Source organism: Phocoena sinus, chromosome 18 (genome assembly GCF_008692025.1).
Source record: "Phocoena sinus isolate mPhoSin1 chromosome 18, mPhoSin1.pri, whole genome shotgun sequence".
NCBI classification, from domain to species: domain Eukaryota; kingdom Metazoa; phylum Chordata; class Mammalia; order Artiodactyla; family Phocoenidae; genus Phocoena; species Phocoena sinus.
Window position 1 is genome coordinate 79,221,473 of NC_045780.1, and position 23,619 is coordinate 79,245,091.

A 23,619-nucleotide genomic window follows, 5' to 3' on the forward strand; every position below is an offset into this window, starting at 1 on the left:
AACAAATGTAAGAACAACAAAAAAAGTCACAAAAATCAAAGCCTATGACAGGTAGTAACCAACACACCTGCACTGAAGGTGAACTGGAGGCACGTTTCCCCAGGGGGTGGGGTTGGAAGTGCTCAACGAAGCAGCAGGGCAGGAGGGCGTCACCTCTCTCTGCAAAGGGCCCGTGTGGCCAGAGCGCGGGCAGCAGTCGAGAAAAGAGAAGAACCAGGCAGAGCCTAGAAGCAAATCAGGAACTGGGGAGTGAGTGAGAGGCACTTCAGGAAGGTTCTGGAAGCAGCGAGGCTGCGATTTCCTTCCCTGGGCAGCTTGGGGCCTTTCTGAACCTTCCGGGAAGAGGCCGCCCAGTCCCCCACGGCCTCCAGGACGAGGTGACAGCCGGGAGCCACCGAACCCTCTGAAGCCCCTTCAATCAAGATTGTGTCTAGCTTTACATCCTGTGCCTTGTGTGTTTTTCCAGCACGAGGGGTAACAGTATGCGTGTTCACATCCCCCTCCTTCCTACCCCCCAGCCCGGATTCTCCACGGGCCCCGAGGCCGAGAGACGCGTTAGCATCAGCGTCCCTGCGGAAACGCCCTCTCGTCTCCCGTGGGGCGGCCGCCGTGGGACTCCCACCCTCGGCCCGCGGCGGAGAGCCGCATGTCCGGTCCCAGCCCCTCTTTTCATCCGGCAGCCCCAGGCGGGACCCAGAGGCCCCTCAACGAGGTGACCAGCCGCACCCACCGCCCGCCTTCCGCTTCCGCCGGCCGGAGACCGGGCGGGGGGTCGGAGGCGAGACCCGCGTCACGTGGCGTCGCGGTCACGTGTCAGGCCCAGATAACGTGTGAGGCCGGAGCAGGGCGCACGCCTGAGCTCTCTCACTCTCGCGAGATGAACGGTGATCACGTGACGGGGCGCGGCGGGGCGCGGCGGGGCATCACGTGACAAGGCGCCGCCGGTCGCGGGGTTTGTTTCCTGCAGCGGGCGCAGCACCGGGACCAGCTACCATCACGCCGGCCGGGTCAGACCCCGGCCCGCCCGCCCCGGCCCAACCGCCCACGACCCCGCCCGGCTCCCGCTCGCGCCCATGGCGGCCCCCGGCGGCTCCCGGCGATGGCCGCTGCTCCTGCTGCTGTTCGGTGAGAGGCCGGGCTGGGGGCTGAGGGCTGAGGGGCTGCGAGGTGAGGGGTCGGGTAGGTGTGCGGCCCTGCGCGGGCCCAGAGGGATGTGGGGCGGCGTGAGGGGCGGGGGGCTGCTCGGGGGCCGGGAGCTGCGGGGCTGGGGTCGGGCCGGGCCCGGGGACTCCAGGCGAGTCGTCCCGCACCGGCCGAGGCGGCTGCGGGGGGAGGGGTCGGTCCAGGTGCCCAGAAGTGGACGACGGAGGGAGGGCCCGGCGCGGCCCTCGGGTCCCAGACCTCGGGTTGTGGGGTCAGTCGGCAGTGACTTGGTGGTTTCTGAGCGGCGTGGTTCGCGCCCTTATTTGGGGGCACGGGTGGCCCCGGAGGGCTGCGTGCGGCTGCAGCCGGAGACGCGGGACCGCATGGGACTCGGTTTGCGCCCGACGCGGATGTCCGCGCAGGAGAATAGGGCGGGCGGCGACCCTGGCCTTGAGAGTTCGTCCTTCGGGCTTTTAACCTTCGCCCCCAGCAGCATGGCACAGAGCGCTGACGCGTGTGTTTATGTCGTTGTGAATTTTAATTACGTTATAATGACTTAAAGTTGCCCTTGAGAGTTTCGGGGAGCCCACAGTGGACAGAAGGAGAGGGGGGGCTAGGCCTGGCCTCCCAGGGGTCGTCTCCATTTCTAGTGAGTCGTCAGGAGCGCTGCCTCTTGTGTGTGTGTGTGTGTGTGTGTGTGCGCGCGCGCGTGTGTGCGCTGGGCCCACGGAACTCGGGAGCTGCCCGTGGGCGCCGGTGTTTTATCCATTGAGGAATTTTGCTGTCATTTATCTGTCCTAAGGAGAAAGGAATTGTGCTGACTTAAACAAGAATCACTGCGTGGTTTGATTTTTATGGCTACTGGGAGCTCTCTCTGCGGCACTTTCTCACCTGGTCCCCATGATACGGGAAGATTAAAGTGCCAGGAACTAAAAAGAGGTACCGGAGCTCACTGGTGGGCGCTCCCTTGAGTTCAGCAGACACAGAAGCAGTCTCCCAAGTACCTGCCGAGAATTCTCGAAATATCTACGCTGAAGTTCTTTTATTGTGACAGAATGAATTTTGGTTTCAGGATTTTGTTTTGCCTGTTGCATAAAATGAGTTCTTAGAGCTGCAGGACCCGCGCGGGGGTGGGTGCTCTTATCCCAGCCGCAGACCCGTTGCTCTCCCCGGCAGGTGTCATGAGTTTTGAGAGGGCCTGCTGGGACAAGCCTTGTTGTGTCAGGGCGGCTCATTGTTCTTTATTAGAAGAGCTCGCGTGCATTAGAACTGTCCCATTTTGTTTCATGTTTTAAAAACTCACCTGAATGAAGAGAAGAATCCATACTTCTCTACATTGATAGCTTGGAGTATGCATGCAATTAGCTTTTTCTCTTTTTTTTATGGCCATGCCACGAGGCTTGCAGGATCTTAGTTCCCCGATCAGGGATTGAACCTGGGCCCCCAGCAGTGAAAGTGCGGAGTCCTAACCACTGGACCGCCAGGGAGTTCCCATAATTAGCTTTTTAGTGTACATTCCATCATATCTTTTAAGTTTTATGTTCAGTTAAAAATCCAACTTTTAAAAAGTTCTGTTAAGAGCCTGTATTTAGGTCTGTTTAAAATAATGTCTATTTTAATGCACAGTTTCACCGAAAAGCATCTTTTCTAAAAATATTTCAAACTTCTGAGTCACAAATTCATCCTGCTTTGATAATTAGAAAGTAAAATTTCCGTTGTGTTTTAATACTTGGTAGAAAGCATAGACAAGTGTGAACTGAAACTTCTTGATACATATGATTAAGTATGTTGCATAACGGAGCTCTTGACTGTTGATGTCACCGGGATGACCTCCTTCCCCTTTCCGAATGAAGAACTGTTGCTTAGGAAGTTTGAAAAAACGTTGTATACTGATTAATGTTACCCTCGCTTGTGGGAGTTTGCCAGTTGCCCAGGTTGGCGACCTAATTTTTCACTAGATTTGAGGTCAAATGTTTTGGGTCCATAATTTTGAATTATATATATGTTAGATCCATCCCAGGCTGTATTAGTCCTTTCTCCTCTCTGCGTCCAGAAGACTTGACTATGTGCATGTACAGCACACGCTTCTACTGGAGCATTGGTTCTGCTGTGTTGTGATTGTTTTCACACCTGTGTCTTCCTTATGTTACAGCCTACCTCGTACCTCACATACAGTAAGTGCTCAGCACGTACAGGAAGAGATGTCCAGTGGTCCCTAACTGAATATGCACATTCGCTGTTCAGAAACGTACATTCTGCTCTCTAGAGTCTGTGACTCCGTGTCTGGGATGGAGCCTTGGTCTTTCTTTATTTCCTTTACATTTTCACAGGTGATTATGTATCACTGCTTAAGAAGAATAAAAATCCTGGGTTCAAGAAAATCGAGCCAAGAGAAATTAGAAAGTGATTTCTCTTAAACAGTTGAGCAAAGAATGTATTGACTTGTTCCTCTAGATGGCAGTTTCTTTCACATGGAAGTGAGTGTGTCATAATTTGAAGCATATTCACTTGCTTACCAAGTGCTGGAGAGAAAGTGTGGTTCAGGTGTGGACCTCACTGTGCCACCGGCCCATGGCAAGCTCGGCGGGCACGTGCTGTGAGTCAGCAGACCCAGTTCCAGATCTGGCTCTGCACCATCACTAGCTGTGTGACCTCGAGCACAGTAGTTAACTTTGTGCTTTGGACTCCACATCTGTGAAAGGAAATCGTCATAGTGTCCGCCTATTAAAGTTGTCACCATAGTTTATAGTTACCTGCAAGGTGCGCTACAGGTGCTAGTTAAATGAAGCGCTTATTTGACGGTTTGTGTCAGGTACCAAGGATTCAACAATAGATGAGGGCCGTGTGGCACTGAACGCGTCGATAGTAACAGCTAACACTGAAAGCAGGCTGATGCCTTGTACCCAGCGCTCCCCTTGCTTTGGCTCCCTTGGTGTTCATTTCCGTCTCACAGGTGCCTAAACCGAGGGACGTGGTGCTTCCTCTGGGCCCGGGGTCACAGTCAGTCAGTGATGGAGTCTGTCGGAGACTGAGATCTCTCATCTCAGGCAGGCGTGCTCCCACAGCTGCACCTGTTTTAGAGACGAGTGTCTCCAGGTGGGAGTGTTTTGAAGGAATAAGCCACTTGTTCCTCTGCGGGACCCCTGGAGAGAGGTTGGCGTGAGTCTGGCGCCCGTGCCGAAGGGGAGCAGCTCCCGGTGGTGCGGGTTCTGGCTTTCGGGAGGGACACCTCTCAGATTACTGCACACATCCTAGCTGATTTGAGATGGAGGTTGTCTTTTATAGAGTTAAACACTAATTTCTGACTCTTAGCATGCGTGTTTCTCTTACCGTTTTTTGCTGTAATGCTCTTGTAGACGTTTTTCTCGTTATGTGTTTCTCTTACAGTGTTTTGCTGTAACGCTCTTGTAGACGTTTTTCTCGTGACCAAAACTGGCTCTGGTTTCTTGTTTTAATAGTGGAAAATTTGGGGGCCTCTAGTGCTGCCGATGCTGTTTGTTTTGTGTTTCTGGGGTTTTTTTGGCCACGCCTTTCGGCATGTGGGATCTTGGTTCCCCGACTAGGGATTGAACCCGTGCCCCCTGCAGTGGAAGCGCAGAGTCCTAACCACTGGACTGCCAGATAAATCCTTGATGCTTACTTTAAGTTTGTTTTAGTAATACTAGTTTGTTGTCCTTTGAAAGCTCAGACCTTCAGCATGTTTACTAAATGAAAAAATTGACTGAAAAGTTATTTATGAAGTGTTTTCTAGTTAAGTGCTTTGAGTCAGTAGAACGTTTTTTGGTGACTTAGGGACCTATTTTATAGGAGGGTGGCTTGGTAGGAGCTGGCCTGTGCGGGCCCTTGTGGGAGGTGGCCACCTGACCTGCTGTGCTGTGGCACGTGTGACAGCCTGTGGCTCCAGCGCCCGGGCCGTTGAGGGCAGCTCAGGCCTGGGGGCGCCCATGTGCACTGTGAGCTGGTTGGTGTCCGGTGTTTCTCTGGCCTCAGCACCCAGGCTTTTGCTTCTGCTGCTGAACCTGCGTTTGCCTGGCTGGCATCTCTATAGCTCTTGTGTACTTACTCTGTCGCTCTCGGAGACATGTCTTTAAAAACCTTCACTGTAGGGCTTCCCTGGTGGCGCAGTGGTTAAGAATCCCCCTGCCAGTGCAGGGGACACAGGTTCGAGCCCTGGTCTGGGAAGATCCCACGTGCCGCGGAGCAACTAAGCCCATGCACCACAACTACTGAGCCCATGAGCCACAACTACTGAAACCCGCACGCCTAGAGCCTGTGCTCCGCAACAAGAGAAGCCACCGTGATGAGAAGCCCGCACACCATAACCAAGAGTAGCCCCCGCTCGCCACAACTAGAGAAAGCCTGCGCGCAGCAACGAAGACCCAACGCAGCCAAAAAAATAAAAATTAATTAATAAAGAAAAAAAAACTTCACTGTGTCAAAAATGAGTTGTGGGATTTTCTCTAGGTTTTTAAAAGGAACGTTCATTCATTGGAAATGACTTTAGTGGAATCTTGCCGCAGTATTCGGGGGGTGGGCGGAGGTTAAAATTTGCGAAGCACAACAGACAACATTTTTCTTGTCTGCCCTAGTTTGCTTCATTTGTAGCAGTTTTTCTTTATGAACACAGATTTTGGTATTTCCTTTACCTGAGGCTTACAGGAGGGTATGCAGGGTTTCTGTCTATACTGTTCGCTTTAGGCTTAAGTAGTAGTTGCTCTGAAGGTTTTATTTGGTGACGGTCCCAAGGGTGAAGTGAACTGGGTTCACTGGACTTCAGAATGAAAGCTAGTTGGCTGTCCTGGGAGCATGCTGCCTGGGTCACATGTACCCTTAGAGCCGTCATAGCCAGACGTGCCGCTGCTTGATGAAGGGCGTGCAGGGATCTTAGCTGCAGAAACAAGGAGGTGTGTTCCTGGGAGTGTGGCAGTGCCCGGTGCCGGTTGGTGGCTGCTTGGCTTTAGGATGGTCAGGACACTTGCCGTCCGTGAAAGAACCCTGTGCTAAGGTGTGTGGCTGACTCAGATCGGAGCGCATTTGCTGCTAAGCTGCTTGCTCGGGGTTTTGGGGTGTGGCCCTGGCCCTGAGAACTAGCTCAGTGGTGGCCACTCCAGGTTGGAGGACCTGTGACAGCTGCCTTCCGCCCCTTCCCTCAGGCACTTGGCGGCTATACCTACAGAGGCGTAGTGGTGTCCTAAGGTCACACAGCCAAGTCCAGGTCCAGTGGAATTACTGTATTTTGAGGACCTTCTGGATACGGGCAAAGAGCTCTGATCTTCGGGTCTGCGGCTTTTCTTGCCACGTCGCCAGTCCACGAGAGGCAAGAGCAGAGCCGACTCGTATTAAGTAGCGATTTGGGTCCACGGGGTTTCTGTAGAAGGTCAGCATTTAGTTTATGTGGAGTCCTGCCCTCAGGACTCCACCCCGCGTCCCCGAGATCCTCTGAGGAACAAGCGTGGGCAGCCTGGGTCCGGGGTGGCTCAGAAGTTGGCCTGTGACTTCCCGGCACGTATTTTGAAGAAAAGCATTGAAGAGCTAATGATGGGTTGGCAAACTGATGGGATGGGTTTAGAGAGAACGTTTTCAGACCAGTCTCCAGGAGGGACAGAAGCCCAGCTGAGCCCCACCTGCGGGACCTGTGTGTCTAGTTCTTCAGCGATTTAAGTAGCTTTCCTAGTAACAACTGTATTGCCGCAGCTGTAGACAACCAAAATTTTCTAAAAGGGGTTTGGTCATTTCTGTCTTTCCTGGAGTTAGCAGGCCTCGTGCATGGTGCGTCAGCTGTGTTTGTGGTGAAAGATGGCAACGGGACAGCTTGTATCATGGCCGACTTCTCTGCTGCCTTCCTGATCAGCTATGACACCCAGAACGGTTCTAAGGTAGGAAACACCAGGGCCCTTCATGCCTTGCTTGTGTGTGTGATCATTTAACCTGCCTTGACAGTCTTACACGTGTGTGTGTTTCTTGTATGTTATACGTGCTGTGTCTCACAGGCTGTTAGTACCCGTAATAGTCTATGCATTGTATATGCTGAGGATGCAGTCATATTATACGAACCGTTTCATGCTCACTCTTTTATTGTGAGCATTTTTCCAGTTTTCTTCCTGATTATCTTTTGTAATCACAACGTAGTACTTCATTATGCTAATCACGCTAATTTACTAACCCATCCCCTGTAACTAAGTTTCCTTATATTCTTTTTGTGCCCGGTGTACAGCTCTGTGAATATAGCTTTTTTGATCTGTTGAATCTGCTATAGGTAAACTGTTACGCTCCAAGAATCGTGTGTAAACAGGTGCTCGAGGTGCAGTGCCACTCTACTCGTTTGATTAGAATGTCCCTTTTGGTTTTGTTAAAACAGCTTTGCGCCTCTGCAGGATGAGAAAGGCTTTTTGCATTTACCAGATCCCTAACAAATAAGCAGCATTTCTTTGTTAAGTCTTCCTCCGTGAATTACCTGTTAGTGGACTTCTCACTTTCTCTTTCCATTTAATATTTGTTCTTGTAAACATACTCTTATATTTTGTTTTCAGTGCTTTGTTGAAGCAGTGTTTTTCCTTACCCATCTCCACATCCAAGGCACCGTATCTGTTTTCCGGCACTTGGAGGGCAATGGGGACCCAGGGCCGCTGGGAGGACGAGTGGCTTCTTCAGAGCTTCTGGACATTATGGCTGCCTGGCCTCCTCAGTTCATTGGCCCTGTCTTGATATAAATGTGGTCTCTATCGGAACAGGAGAAAGCAGGGAAAACTTCATTCCACAGAAATGTCTCCAGTTGTAAAGACTTGTCCAAGCACCTTTTATTTATTTTTAAATTTAAAAAAAAATTTTTTTTTTAACGTGGACCATTTTTAAAGTCTTTATTGAATTTGTTACAGTATTGCTTCTGTTTTGGTTTCTTGGCCACAAGGCATGTGGGATCTTAGCTTCCCAACCAGGGATTGAACCCGCACTCCCTGCATTGGAAGGCGAAGTCTTTAACCACTGGACCACCAGGGAAGTCCCCTAGGCACCTTTTATTCTAATTTCTACTTCACTTCTTTTTGTTTGGATTTTTTAAAACATTGTTTCATTATATACTAATCGCGTACACAAATGGGAACATCCGTTTGTAATGTGCCTTCCCACTTCACAGTGTGTCTTTGTCACAGGCATGGTCTGTTCATCAGGACAGTGCTAGGACAGCTTCCCACGGGTCCTTCACCCAGTCCGGTTCATCGAGATGAGCTTTGGTGGTTTTGTAGTTGTTTGTTTTGCTTATAATAGTTAATTCAGACAATTCTGCAGTAAACTCCCTCTTCTCTTTGTTTAGAGAGACATATTCTTTAAATACACTTTTCTATGGCAAACATGAGGTAATGGCTTTTTTCAGATAAAAATATCAGCTCATCCTGAAGCCCAGCGTGAATTATTTCACTTCACTGAGATAACTGTAGTTTTACTTCTCTTGTAAATGAAAATCATATTAATGAAGAACAGTTTTAAATTAGTGAGTAATTAGGTCACCCTTGCCTTGCACTTGAGTTACTTTCTGGTCTATTACTTGATATGTAATACTGACTTTCATGTTTTTCGTTTTTATTGAAAATGAATGCATTAATAGTGACATCTGAGATGGAGCTGGGGTCGAGGCATGTGTCAGATCTTTGGTGTTTCTGAACCCCTTTAGTAACCTGCACCCTAATTGTGTTCCACTGTCATCATGTTTGTTCCAGAACGTGACCTTTGAGCTGCCGGCCAGTGCAGAAGTATTAAATAGCAGCTCTTGTGGCAAAGGAAATGCTTCTGACTCCAGTCTCGTGATCGCTTTTGGAAGAGGCCATACGCTGACCCTCAATTTCACAAGAAATGCAACACGTTACAGTGTCCAGCTGATGCGTTTTGTTTATAACTTGTCAGATACAGGGATTTTCCCCGATTCGAGCTCCAAGGGTAAGAACCAATATGGACCAATTATGGGGTGGAAAAAACTGGGTCGGGGGAGTATCTAAAATTGCTTCTAAGCACTTCCAGGAGTTAAAGATCGATTTTTTTTTTTCGTGTAGAAACCAAGACTGTGGAATCCGTAACCGACATCAAGGCAGACATAAATAAAAAGTACAGGTGTGTGAGCGGCAAGCAGATCAGCCTACACAACGTGACCCTCACGCTCCGTGACGCCACCATTCAGGCCTACCTCTCCAACGGCAACTTCAGCAGGGAGGGTGAGGACCACCCCGGCCCAGCCCCCGTGGGCGCCCGGGGAGACCTGCGCGTCCTCGGAGAGCTGCCCCTGCCCCTCGGTCTTCAGAGAAGGTTACCTCTTTCGGTGAGGGTGGATTAAAACAGGCTAAAGGGGCAAAGCAGTTCAAACCCTCTCTCTTCCCTTGTTACAGAGCTAATGGGGTCAGGGTTGTAGGCTCTCCTTCAGCTCAAGCCGCTGTCTCTACACAGAGACCTCACCTAACCTCAGTCCAGCTTGGGCAGGCCGGGGGCAGGGGTGGGAGCGACCAGGGGGGCCTTTCAGGGGTGCACCCACCAGACCCAGTGGTCTCAGGTGAGGTAGTCGACCGCTTGTTTCCTCACCTGCGAAGTGAGGATGCTCACCTGTCTGCGGAGGGTGTGAGGACTCGCAGGAAGCTCCTGCCGAGTGCTTCTCTGGGTGCCGGCCGGAGTCTGTGGTAGAGGGTGTCGTTTCCTGACCGGTTCTCCACATCCTGCCTGGCAGCTCACTGTCATTTCCTTAGGGGGAGGGAGGTGTTCCCACTGTCGTTCTCTGTGTTTAAGCCTTGCCCCGTGGCCTTCCCTGGTGGCTCGGAAGCAGCTGGGGTGCCTGCTGACCCCACCGCCCTCCATGCGGCCAGCTGCAGCCCTGGGCTGGCAAGGGCCTCTGGGCTCTGTACAGCCAACAACTAAAAATGGTGTTTTTGCTTATAGATTAACGTTAAAAAATAACGTTTCACAACGCATGAAAATGATATAAAATGAAGTTTTACTGATCATAAGCAACATTTTATTGGGACACAGCCGTGACCACTCGCTCACCCATTCCTGTGGCTGCTCTCTCACTCTCACATGGCAGAGCCAGGTTGGGACAGGCGCTACAGCCCTCGTGTCCGGCAGGATCGGATGCTAGCCCCGGGCCCGCCACAGTATTGACGTGCATTCATCTTTCCGTCTTTCATGTTTGATGTGTGGATTCTTGTCAGCTCTTCTGAGAGAGTTAGAAGTTCAAAACAGAAATTGCTTTTCAGTGAAGTTTATCACACGTCTCACCTCCTGCCCAGTTTGGCCTTACTAACGTTTTCATTCCTTGGGAACCTTGAGTCTCACTCCCAGTCTAGCTCAGGTGCAGGCCGTGCTAGAACGTCTCTTTCCACTTGAAACTTCGTCAGTGCAATGTGCAGGTTTATCTGAGTATCTGCAGCTGCCGGGAGGCCAGCAGGGGCCTTCGGGGTACACGAGCTTCTGAGAGCTGTGAGAAGGGCACTGGGAAGTGCGCAGCCCCGCCCCTCCCCCTCCTCCCCTGCCACCACCCCTGGGCTCCCCGCCTCCCAGAGGCCTCCCCTGGGGAGCACGCACGTCCCCAAGTGATCCTCTCAGGTTGTGAGCCCTCTGTGGGAGGGACTTTGGTATCTGCCGTAGGTGTCAGGCTGGTTAACACAGGTAGAAGGGAGAGGGCTGTCACCCACACACATTCTAAACTCCTGAGGTTTTCTGACTGGCGGTTAGTAAGAGCTTCGTGGAGACAGCAGGTCACACGTTACAATGGCTCAGTGGTCGGGTAGACAAGGACTTGGAGACTGGCCTGTTCTCTTCGTTTGTCTTAACGTGGTTTGTGCATTTAGTCATTTGTGTCCTGTGACAATTGATAAGTAACTGATAAAACTGCTTTTAAAAGCACCGGTGTCCCAGTGTCTACCTGCAGCTTAGCTCCAGGAGGAAGGCAGCAGTGCCAGCCAGGGCCCCTGGGGCCAGGCATCTCGGGGGTGCTCACCCAGCTGAGCCCACCTCCCAGAGCTTGGGTTTTGTTTCCCTTTTTTGCCCTCTTTCTTCTCTAGAATAATGCGCTTTCCTCTACAAGTTGTGTGAAGGCCGGCGGGGCAAGGTGACCCTCAGGGTGGGCTGAGTTACCCGTGTCCCGGTCCTCTGGGGTGGACGTGGAGTCCGCAGCTGGAAAGGAGTGCAAGCTGGACTTGAGCTTCTGCTGGTGGACGGGTTCCAGCCGCTTCCCGAGCGGCTCCCACCCTGGGGGTTTGGGCGGGCTTCCGTGGCTTGGCCTAGGAGACCCGTGGGAAGGGTCGGAGTTGGATGGAGATCGTGTATGACCATTAGTGCTAAGCTTGCCCACTGTCCACGGAAACAAAGTGGTAAAAGGAAGAGCCTTGGGCTTCCCTGGTGGCGCAGTGGTTGAGAGTCCGCCTGCCGATGCAGGGGACACGTGTTCGTGCCCCGGTCCGGGAGAATCCCACATGCCACGGAGCGGCTGGGCCCATGAGCCATGGCCGCTGAGCCTGCGGATCCAGAGCCTGTGCTCCGCAACAGGAGAGGCCACAACAGTGAGAGGCCCGCGTACCACACACAAAAAAAACAAAAACAAAAGAAGAGCCTGGGTTGGGGGTGCCGGATGCCCTGGGGTTCGGGACATTCGCTAACCTTCAGAGAAGGCGTGTCTGGCCCGTCAGCCCCTGTGGAACACGTACAGTTACTTTTTAGCTTTTGCCTCAGTCAGCTTTGATTTTGAATATAAATTTTTGTCGTAAGCAGTCATGGTGGGTCAGATTCTGAGGGACGGGGTCGTATGCACACCTTCAGTGTGTCCTCCAGGGGCGCCCTGTGCCCTCCCCTGTCGGGGAGGGGCCGCCCGCATCTCCTGATTGTGTCTCTTGCCACTGGGCTCCCACTCGCCCCCTCGCTGGGCCCTCCGCCCGCCCTGGGTGAGCGCCCACAGCAGTTGGCTGACCCCGGGCACGGAGACTTGGCTCCATCCTTGACCAGTAGGGCCGTCTGGTGCCCGTCCTTCCCGGGGCCGCTGTCATTCTCCTGGGGGCACCACGCCGATGGTCCGGGCTGGCGATGGTGTGTGTGTCCGGTGTCCGTCCCCGCGGAGGCCAGGCACTTGGGGCCGCTCTGCTGCTGTCTCTGGGACCGTTTCCAGCCCAGCGCCTGGCACAGGAGCTCGGAGAACGTATATGTGAATTGTTGCCGTTGCAAGTGGCCTGGGTCCCCAAAGCACGGGAGGGAGTTGAGGTTTTGTTCTGACCTCACGGGGGGAAGGTTTGTCCTGCAAGGGAGGGTGTCCTTGCAGACGAGGGGCCAGGTCGAGCGTCGCCGAGGTGACCTGCTCCCGTCCAGGGTTCCAGAGCAGCGTTAGTTAGCCCGCATCTGCCTGGAGGCCTGGAGGTTGTGTTCTGTGGGGCGGGGGCCCTTGAGAACGTCAGCTGGCGCCCAGGGTGGGCTCGGGGTCCAGGGTTCCGGGAGGTCCTGAGGCGGCGGCATGACTCACCCCACCGTCCCCACAGAGACGCACTGCGAGCAAGACGGGCCCTCGCCGCCCACCCCGACGGCGCCACCCCGGCCCTCGCCCACTCCGGCGCCCGAGAGCCCCTCGGTGTCCAAGTACAACGTGAGTGGCACCAACGGGACCTGCCTGCTGGCCAGCATGGGACTGCAGCTGAACATCACCTACAGGACAAGGGGCAACACGGTAGGCCGGCCGGAGCCCTCCTCCCCGCCCTAAGCCTTGCGGACCGGGCGTCCCGGGGTGGGTCGCGGGTGCTGCGTGTCCTGAGCGGCTCAGCTGGACCCCCGTCCCACCTGGGCCACTGTATGTGCAACGGCAGGGTTGAGTCTCCCGACCCAGGCTGTCGTGCAGCCCCAAAGCCTCGAGTGTGTTGCCACCACAGGACGGGTGTGCTGGCCTGGGAGGTGGTGGGATTTTCTTGGACGCTTTACTGCTCGGACACTTGGGCTGTCTTTCTGCTCTTCCCTTGAGATGACGTTTCTCCCTGAGGGCGAGAGTCTGGGGATGGAGACGGGACGCCTGCTGCTGCAGGGACGTGAAAGCAGCCGGCAGTACCAGGAGGACCGTCTGGCATCCGCACTCTGCCCGTGGGAACTTGTCATGTTTCCTTCTGGGTTTGGTTCACGTGAACGTGGCTTTGGAGCCGCTGCTTCGGGGCTGCCTGTGTCCCCTCAGGAGCGCAGGCCCGGGGGGAGGGGAAGCCGACCTCTTGGCTCTTCTAACTAGACGGTGACCAGAGAGTTCAACATCGACCCCAACAAGACCACCTTCGGGGGGAGCTGCACAGCCCAGCTGGTGACCCTGGCGCTCCGCAGCGGGAACCTGCTCCTGGTGCTGCAGTTTGCGATGGTGAGGGCCCCCCGGCCTGCCTCCTGGACCCTTGGCCCCACCCGCGTCTGTCAGCAGACGCCTTGCGCTTATCCCACAGACGGGGCAGGGGCGACCCGGGGCCTCAGGTGCTGTCCTCCGCCCGTCCTGGGGGCGGCGTCTCTGCACCCTCTGCTCTTCATGCCTGCCTGGGAAGGGCCGCGTGTGCGGTTAGCAAAGGAGTGAGGGAAGAGCCCCTGGTGGGTGTTCGTGGTACACTCTGCAGGTGAGCTGCTGGGTTTCTCCTGATGAAGTTCAACTTCCCTAGGAAGTTAGATGTTGACTTTTCTGGAACGTAGCTCCTTCAGTCCGCATCTTATCAGAGTCTGATTCTGTAACAAGGTCTGTAAGGAGCTGATCAGGATTCTTGTTCCCGAGACGACAGGCTGCCTTTTATGGGCTGGGCGCTCTGCAGTTTCCTTCTGAAGCTACTGGCGCGGGAGGCCACCTTTATCACCAGCCCCCCCACCTCCCCAGGCCTGACGGTGACTGATTGTCGTCTTCTCCCTAGAATGCAAGTTCCAGCCGGGTTTTCCTGCAGGAAGTCCAGCTTAATATGACTCTGCCCGATGCCAGAGGTAAGACCGCACCCGCCCCCCGACCAGCATGCCTGTGCGGGTGCCCCAAGGCACTCACCCCTGCTGCCTTTGCAGAGCCCACCTTCTGGGCCACCAACAACTCGCTGAGGGCGCTGCAGGCCGCCGCCGGGAACTCCTACAAGTGCAACGCCGAGGAGCGCGTGCAGGTCACCGAGGCGTTCTTCCTCAACATATTCAGAGTGTGGGTCCAGGCGTTCCACGTGGACGGGGACAGGTTTGGGCCTGGTGAGTAGGCGAGGGCGTGGTAGCTGACGGCTGGGGGACCCCTTTCAAGTCTGAGATGTTAGCGCCAGTTCTGCTGCCTGCGCCACCTGGCCTCTGCGCGCTCCAGCCTGCCTGCGGGTATGCTTACGCCGCCCTTTGAGCAGAGGGCTGGTGAGAGCCTTCCGCGTGGGAGCGTGTGGGCAGCTGGGCCGTGTGTCTCCACAGTGGAGGAGTGCCAGCGGGACGCACGCAGCATGCTGGTCCCTGTGGCCGTGGGCGGTGCCCTGGCAGCGCTGGTCCTCGTCGTCCTCATCGCCTACCTCATCGGCCGGAAGAGGAGCCACGCCGGCTACCAGACCATCTAGCTGGCCGGCCACCCGCGCCCGCCGCGGGCCAGCAGCAGCTGCGCAGCCTCGGGCCCTTCCCTGGGCTCAGGTTGCTGCCAAGGGGGCACCCTTCCTTGCAAACTGGTTTTCAAATCTGCTTCGTCCAGTGTGAAGCTCATCCGGCCACATTTACTATGCACAAAAGAGTAACTATGGAAATGACGGTGTTAATTTTGCTAACTGGGTTAAATATTTTGCTGACTGGTTAAACGTTAATATTTACCAAAGTAGGACTCTAAGGGGGGTGGGGGGTAAGAGAGTTTTCTAAAGGGGCACTGGCTCCGCTGTCATTTGGCTTTTTAAGAGTCCGGTGTTTGGTGTCTTCACTCTTTACTCAGACGTAAGCCTTACAAAGGGAGAGTCTCTGGTCTTAATGCTTTGAGGAAGGCTGGTGGCTGTGAGCCTGACACGAAGAAATGAGTAGGAACGAGGATCGCAGGGCAGGCGTAAGAAGGAGCATCAGGGCTCGCGGGCGCCGGGTCCCGGGCTTCCCATGCGCTGCCACGCAGAGCTGGCATTTCTTAGCGCTGCCACTCAGAGCTGGCACTTCTTAAGACAGAAAAGTGGGCGTTTACTTTCTTGTGGAGTGATTTTCCGTCTTCTGTTGGAGGTTTGGGGTGTTCCTTTGTCTGCACTGTGTACAATAAGCGTTTCACTCTGATTCATCGCTTGCAGCTCGGTGGGCTGTGTGCTGAGGACCGTACCCTCCTGGGACGCGTTGCCGTAACGATGCTAATAAAATGTCTGTTTGTTTGTCTGTCTGGGCCTCATGCTTTCGTCAGCTCCCGGCGAGAGGTCACGATGGGCGTGCGGTGGGCAGGGTGTGCCTGGGGGGCTGCCGTGTGGCTGGTCCTCTGGGTGGCAACTTGAGGAAAGGCCAGTCTTCGGTGGCTCAGGGGACAGATCACCCCATGGAAGATAGGCCCTTACCTGTTCCCCCGGGTCAGCGGCTGCCGAGGGGGAGCTGGGGCCCCAGTTAGAAGAGACCCGCGCCCTCGGAGGACCCACAGGCCTTGCTGAGGCCGAGCGCAGCCTGCCTGCGGGTGGCCTCGTGCGGCCTGTACTGTGCAGCCGTCCCTCGAGACCAGGCTCAGCGGAGCAGGGCCCGTGAGGGACGCTGAGGTGGGGTAGGACGCGGCCGCCCAGCAGCAGCCCAGCCGCAAGTGGCGTGAGCTGCGTCATCGTCCTGCGTGTCCATCTCCGCTTCTCTGCAGTGTGGGTGGTACAGGCCTGAGCCCGGAGAGACCAGCAGCCGGCCCGTCCCGCAGGGTCACGTCTTGGCAGGCGCAGTGGGATTGTAGCATCACACACAGTAGGAACGCGTTAAGTTAAACCCAGCGTGGAGGTGGTGCGTCTGCCTTCGTGTAGCCCTGGGCAGTGATGCGCCCCAGGCCCTAGCAGTGCTGCTGGTGAGCTCCCACGGAGGGGAACCTGTCGTGTGGTTCCTTCCAGGAAAAGCCCACCTGTCCCCGTGTGTCCTGTGCAGGACAGCCTGCCGGGGCTGTGGGTTTCTCAGCCAGAGGTAGAGCCTCCAGAGGGAGGGAGGCGGGGCCAGGGTGGAGGTTCAGGGCCTGCAGCCCTGAGTGGAGGGGTTTCGCTGGGGGCATCTTCTCCCTCCAGGGGTCCGGGATGACGCAGCCCAGATCTGACTTGCAGGCCTTAAATCTTACACGCATACATCTGGTTTATTCTTCACGTAACACGATAATTAAAAAAAATCATTTGAAAAACTTACCTTCTACAGCGAGGTCACGTGCGCAAACCTCCCCTGGAGGCCACTGCTCTCCTGCAGGAAGGACGGTAAGTACTGGCACCAGTGACACTGATGCAGAAGTCACTGCTAGGGGTTAGTTTTCAGTGGCTGGTGAGCCGACGCAGACTGACAGGTGCCGACGGAATAAACAACCGCACACGTCACGTGTATATTATCAGTGTCTCAGGTAAAAATATATATTTAGAAACACGAAGAGCTAGACTTGAAGAGCTACGTTACAGAATGACAAATTGCTCCCGGCTGGAGTGTGGAGGGTGGCGGCCCGATGCCCTGAAGGCTGGTCAGCCCTGCGCCAGCAGCCGGGCCCGGCAACGCTCCCTCAGCCTGGCGATGCTGGCCCGGGACAGGCTCCCAGGCTCCGAGAAGATTTTCTGGAACAGAAAGGGATTAGTTTAGATCCCGCAATGCGTTTCCCCTTCCTGCCCCTGGTAAAGGCTGGGCTGAGGCCCGTTGGTCAGTGAGCGAAGGAAGGTCACCTGTTTCCATCACTTTTTAAAACCGTAAGGATGATAGTGACAATAACTCAACCATCAGCCCAGACACTGCCCGAAGAGTCTGCAGCTTCCCCATGCGGCCAGTCGGCCAGCCGCGGCGCTGGGAATGCACAGCCCCTTTGACCTTCACCCCAGGAGGGCAGGGGCCTGGGGAGCCCGGTGGGGCGGCCGGAGTTTGGAGCAGAGAAGGGTTTACTGTGGGGCCGAGCAAGCAGAACGGGCGGCTCGTGCCCCCAAAAGGCCCAAACTCCCGGAAGGGTTTCAGCAAAGCATTTTCAAGACCAGATGGGGGAGGGGGGTCCCAGGATGTGTGATCAGCTGCTCTGCACAGTTATCTGGTTGACGGTGAGGTCACAGGGTCACATTATCAATCCTCAGGCGCCTCAGGGGGCTGGGGGCGACACTCCTTGGTGGTTTAGCATCTGAAAAACTCAGGAAACGTGCGTGAGATACCATTATCTGGGTACCTCGGAGGAGCCACAGCAGAGGAGGTGGGGGAGGGGTCTGCCCTGGGAAGGCCCACAGGGTCTTGCTTCGTTACACTTGGGTCATGTTTAGTACTTTAAAAATTTTGAATCCAATCCATAAAATGTCTCAGATTCTGAAGTCTGAGGCTCTGAGCTCCTGGAATTAAAATTCGGTAACGTCTTGTCCAATTTTCATTCTTTTGGTGTTTCTTTGTTTTTGTGGTAAAACCCACATATTGGGTTGGCCAAAAAGTGCCTTCGGTTTTTAAAAATAAAAGACGTTTTTCATTTTCACCAAGAACTTTATTGAGCAACGTATTCGCCCTTTTGCTCCACTACCGTCTGCCATTTTCCAGGCAACTTCATGATTCCATCGTCCCCAAACTTTTACCTTTCTGAGCAAAGAACTGTCCCAGGTGCCTCTTACAGTCTTTCAGGGAATTGAATTTTTTTCCATTAAGAGAATTTTGTAAAGACCAAAATAAATGGAAATCCGAAGATGCAACATCTGGTGAATACCGAGGATGAATCAGAACTTACAAACTCTAACAAGCTGTAACAGCCTTTGCCTGGTCATTAAAGAAACATGCGGTCTTGCGTTATCCTGGTGGAAGATTATGTGTTGTTTTCTGTTGACTAATTCTGGACGCTTCTCATCGAGTGCTGCTTTCAGTTGGTCTCATTGGGAGCAGTACTTGTTGGAATTAATCGTTTGGTTTTCCGGAAGGAGCTCATAATAGAGGACTCCCTTCCAATCCCACTATATACACAGCATCACCTTCTTTGGATGAACACTGGCCTTTTGAGTGGTTGGTGATGGTTCATTTCACTTGCCCCACAATCTCTTCCATTCCACATTATTGTACAGTATCCACTTTTCATCACCCATCACAATTTGTTTTAAAAACGGAACGTTTTCATTACGTTTCCGCAGAGAATTGCATGTGGAAATATGGTCAAGAAGGTTTTTTTTCCGCTTAACTTATGTGGAACCCAAACATCAAAGCGATTCACATAACCAAGCTGGTTCAAATGATTTACGTTTGATTTGGAGATTTTGAGTATGTCTGCTATCTTCCACGTGGTATAACATTGATCACAATTAATGTCTCGATTTGATCGCTATCAACTTCAACTGGTCTACTCGACTGTGGAGCATCGTCCAGCGAGAAATCTCCAGCACGAAACTTGGCAAACCACTTTTGGCACGTTCCGGCAGTCACAGCACCTTCTCCATACACTGCACAAATCTTTTTGCATTTTGGTTGCGTTTTTACCTTTATTGAAATAATAAAGCATAATATGCTGAAAATGTTGCTTTTTTCGTTCCATCTTCAATATTAAAATGGTTACACAAAAATTCACCAATTTTGATGTCTTTTCTTAAAAGGATGCTGATATGACAGCAGTCACAATACAATCTAACAAAATTGTTTTTTTTTAACATGTCTTTACTGGAGTATAACTGCTTCACAATGCTGCGCTAGCCTCTCTGCACAGCAAATGAATCAGCCGCGTGCACACATACCTCACCACATCCCCTTCCTCTTGCGTCTCCCTCCCACCCTCCCTAGCCCACCCTTCCATGTGGTCGCAAAGCACCGAGCTGATCTCCCTGTGCTCTGCGGCTGCTTCCCACTGGCTATCTGGTTAACATTTAGTAGCATATATATGTCCATGCCACGCTCTCACTTTGCCCCAGCTTCCCCTCCCCATCCCCTGCCTTGTCCTCAAGTCCATTCTCTCTGTCTACATCTTTATTCCTGCTCTGCCATTAGATTCATCAACACCATTTTTTTTTTTTAGATTCCATATACATGCGTTAGCATACGGTATTTGTTTTTCTCTTTCTGACTTACTTCACTCTGTGTGACAGACTCTAGGTCCATCCACCTCACTACGAATAACTCAATTTCATTCTTTTTATGGCTGAGTAATATTCCATTGTATATATGTGACACATCTTCTTTATCCATTCATCTGTCAGTGGACACTTAGGTTGCTTCCATGTCCTGGCTATTGTTAATAGAGCTGCAGTGAACATTGTGGTGCATGTCTCTTTTTGAATTATGGTTTTCTCAGGGTATATGCCCAGTAGTGGGATTGCTGGGTCATATGGTAGGTCTATTTTTAGTTTTTTAAGGACCCTCCATACTGTTCTCCATAGTGACTGTATCAATTTACATTCCCACCAACAGCGCAGGAGGGTTCCCTTTTCTCCACACCCTCTCCAGCATTTACTGTTTCTAGATTTTTTGACGATGGCCCATTCTGACTGGTGTGAGGTGATACCTCATTGAAGTTTTGATTTGCATTTCTCTAATAATTAGTGATGTTGAGCATCTTTTCATGTGTCTCTTGGCCATCTGTACGTCTTCTTTGGTGAAATGTCTATTTAGGTCTTCTGCCCAATTTTTAATTCGGTTGTTTGTTTTTCTGAAATTGAGCTCCATGAGCTGTTTATATATTTTGGAGATTAATCCTCTGTCCGTTGTTTCATTTGCAAATGTTTTCTCCCATTCTGAGGGTTGTCTTTTCGTCTTGTTTATGGTTTCCTTTGCTGTGCAAAAGCTTTTAATTCGGTCCCATTTGTTTATTTTTGGTTTTATTTTCATTACTCTAGGAGGTGGGTCAAAAAAGATCTTGCTGTGGTTTATAGCAGAGTGTTTTTCCTGTGTTTTCCTCTAAGAGTTTTATAGTGTCTGGTCTTACATTTAGGTCTTTAATCCATTTGGAGTTTATTTTTGTGTATGGTGTTAGGGAGTGTTCTAATTTCATTCTTTTACATGTAGCTGTCCAGTTTTCCCAGCACCACTTATTGAAGAGGCTGTCTTTTCTCCATTGTATGTTCTTGCCTCCTTTGCCGTAAATTAGGTGCCCATATGTGGGTGGGTTTATCTCTGGGCTTTCTATCCTGTACCATTGAACTATATTTCTGTTTTTGTGCCAGTACCATACTGTCTTGATTACTGTAGCTTTGTAGTATAGTCTGAAGTCAGGGAGCCTGATTCCTCCAGCTCCGATTTTCGTTCTCAAGATTGCTTTGGTAATTCAGGGTCTTTTGTGTTTCCATACGAATTGTAAAATTTTTTGTTCTAATTCTGTAAAGAATGCCATTGGTAATTTGATAGGGATTGCATTGAATCTGCAGATTGCTTTGGGTAGCATAGTCATTTTCACAATATTGATTCTTCCAATCCAAGAACACTGTATATTTCTCCACCTGTTTATGTCATCTTTGATTTCTTTCATCAGTGTTTTATAAAGTTTTCTGAGTACAAGTCTTTTGCCTCCTTAGGTAGGTTTATTCCTAGGTATTTTATTCTTTTTGTTGCGATGGTAAATGGGATTGTTTCCTTAATTTCTCTTTCTTATTTTTCATTGTTAGTGTATAGGAATGCCAGAGATTTCTGTGCATTAATTTTGTATCCTGCAACCTTACCAAATTCATTGATTAGTTCTAGTAGTTTTCTGGTGGCATCTTTAGGATTCTCTATGTATAGTATCATGTCATCTGCAAACAGTGACAGTTTTACTTCTTTTCCAATTTGTATTCCTTTTCTTTCTTTCTCTTCTCTAATTGCTGTGGCTAGGACTTCCAAAACTCTGTTGAACAAAATTGTTTTGAATGAAGTTAAAGACAGTTAAGTGCTACTAGAGCCATCTTACGGAGAAAACGACGAACCTCTTGGCCCACCCAATAATTTACATCCTAGCCACTCCAGGTGTGTGTCTGGGTGGTGTAAGCTATGTTCACATGTTGGGCATCAGATCTCCAGAACCTTCTCATCTTCCCAAACCCAACTCTGTCCCCAGCACCCCGCTTCTGTCTCTATGAATCTGACTCCTCCAGGGGCCTCACATATGTGGAATCAGACAGTTTTTGTCCTTTTGTGACAAATTACCAAGCATAATGTCCTCCAGGTTCATCCACGTGGTAGCAGGTATCAGGACCTTCCTTTTCGAGGCTGGATAAAATCCCGCTGCATGGATGGACCATATCTTGTTTATCCATGCATCTGTATGGGCATTCAGGTTGTTTCCATGCCTTGGCTATTGTGATGCTGCAATGAACGTGGGCGGGCTGGGGTCAGTCTCTTAGAGACCCTGATTTCATTTCCTTTGGATAAGTGCCCAGTAGTGGGATTGCTGGATCTTATGGTAGTTCTATTTTTAGTCTTTTGAGGACCTCCATACTGTTTTTCACAGTGCCTGCACCAATTTACATTCCCACCAACAATGTATGAATAGGGTTCCCTTTTCTCCACATCCTCACCAACGTTTGTTATTTGTGGTCTTTCTGATGATGGCCATTCTGCCAGGTGTGAGGCGATAGCTCATTGTGGTTTTGACTTGCATTTCCCTGATGACGAGTGATACTGAGCATCTTTTCGTGTACCTGTTGGCTACCTGTATGTCTTTTTTGGATAGGGTCTACTCAGGCCCTCTGCCCATTTAAAACTTTTTAAAAAACATTTTGGCCATGCTGCACGGCATGTGGGATCTTAGCTCCCTGACCAGGGATCAAACCTGGGCCCCCTGCATTAGAAGCGTGGGGTTTGAAGCACTGGACCGCCAGCCAAGTCCCTCTGCCCATTTTTCTTTTTCTTTTTTAAAAATTTATTTATTTATGGCTGTGTTGGGTCTTCGTTGCAGTGCGTGGGCTTCTCTTGTTGTGGAGCACAAGCTCTAGGTACGCGGGCTTCAGTAGTTGTGGTATGTGGGCTCAGTAGTTGTGGCTCGCAGGCTCTAGAGCACAGGCTCAGTAGTTGTGGCGCATGGGCTTAGCTGCTCCGCGGCATGTGGGATCTTCCCAGACCAGGGCTCGAACCTGTGTCCCCTGCAGTGGCAGGCGGATTCTCAACCACTGCGCCACCAGAGAAATCCACTCTGCCCATTTTTAAATGTAATTCCTTGGCTCCTTGCTGCGCTGTGGTCTCTGTGTGTCTGGATGTTGACCCCTTAGCAGCCATGGTTTGCACAGTCTCTCCTGTTCTGTGAGTTCCCTCTTCACTCTGCTGCTGGTGTCCGTTGCTGCACAGAAGCCCTGATTTTGCTTTTGCCCTTCCTGCGTGGGCTCTTTTCGTTTTGACTCTGCCCGCAGCAGCTCGGAAGCTGGTCGGGGCCGTCGGTGAGCAGACTAAGCAAGGAAGAAACCAGATTTGAGAAGTGGCAGCAGGAAGGGACTCAGACTTGCTCCCAGTAACAGAGAAACTGCTTCACAACGAGGAGGAGAGAAGGTGCCTGGGGGGCGGGGTGGGAGCACCTGGGAGCAAGTTCTGAGTGGGCGATGACCTGAGAACAGACTCTTCAGATGCGTTCAGCTGTCCTCTTCCCGTTATGTTGCTCTCAGCTGCCAATGAGATCACGGCTTTCATTCTCAACGAAATTCTAGATGTTCTCACACAGGATTTCAGAGAGGTTTGACCTATGAACTGCAGTTTTGCTGAAATGCATATACAACTTTGTAGCGACCCCTGAGAAAATAAGACCAGGGCCACCTCCCTGCCAGCGTCCCATGATGGCCACACCTGTCGTGGGCAGACACATGTCTTTACGCAGTGGCTTTTCTGCCGTGTGGGGAGGCCACCCCGCCAATCCTCTGCGTCCACTCAGCTCACAGGGCCCAGAACACCTTTGGGCTGGAACACCGGCCACACCCGCCATGGACACACGTCCGCCTGCAGCCATCACACAAGCAGGCCAGGAGCCCGCACTAACTGAGCACCTACTGTGTGCGGGGGCCCTGCTCCACACAGACAGACTCGCACCACCTCGGAAGCATCAGCCTGAGTCCGAGGGCCGGACGCCAAAGTTGCACTGTCTGGCTCTATTTGTGCCAAAGTCCAGGAGGCCGAGCCATGGGGACAGAGCAGGGCATTAGCTGGGGCTGGGGCGCCCCTTGGGGAGAAGAAAACGCCTGGGCCCAGCGGCACAGCTGCACCACCCGCTGAGCGGAAGGCACTGAAGAGCTCTGAAACCTCCAGGTAAAGGGTGAATTGTACCGGGGCCTTCACTCACTGAAGCCAAACACCTGAACAGCCCTAGGCTGCAGGACCTCCTCGCCAGGGCCTCGTACCCGGGGGGCGGGGGAGGGGCACGCCATCAGTGCAGCTGTTTCAAACGGGAAGCTGAAGAACACAACGGGCCGGGCGTCTGGGTCAGCGCTCCCCCCTCCCAGGGTC

General features: G+C 52.3%; 2 protein-coding genes across 5 annotated transcripts in view; one reads left to right on the top strand and one right to left on the bottom strand.

Annotated features, from left to right (window-relative positions):
• The first annotated feature begins 924 nt into the window (after positions 1-924).
• Positions 925-15,456, top strand: LAMP1 (lysosomal associated membrane protein 1). 2 transcript variants are annotated; one of them, XM_032611107.1, is made up of 9 exons: positions 925-1,125; positions 6,898-7,019; positions 8,856-9,072; positions 9,186-9,344; positions 12,642-12,826; positions 13,370-13,492; positions 14,022-14,088; positions 14,164-14,334; positions 14,539-15,456. In XM_032611107.1, the coding sequence occupies exons 1-9, from the start codon at positions 1,074-1,076 to the stop codon at positions 14,676-14,678; spliced, it is 1,236 nt and encodes a 411-aa protein (XP_032466998.1). In that variant the 5' UTR covers positions 925-1,073; the 3' UTR covers positions 14,679-15,456. The 2 variants fall into 2 exon arrangements, with proteins under 2 accessions (XP_032466998.1, XP_032466999.1); XM_032611108.1 differs by having other exon boundaries at positions 949-1,125; positions 6,901-7,019.
• A 1,162-nt stretch (positions 15,457-16,618) lies between these two features.
• GRTP1 (growth hormone regulated TBC protein 1) overlaps positions 16,619-23,619 on the bottom strand; it is a 30,947-nt gene continuing 23,946 nt past the window's right edge. For 2 of the 3 annotated variants that reach the window (XM_032611111.1, XM_032611110.1), the window contains exon 8: positions 16,634-16,844. In XM_032611111.1, the coding sequence (XP_032467002.1) occupies positions 16,755-16,844 (90 nt within the window). In that variant the 3' untranslated portion in view covers positions 16,634-16,754. Of the gene's footprint in view, positions 16,845-23,619 lie in introns of all 3 variants that reach the window. The other variant, XM_032611109.1, reaches the window with a different exon arrangement.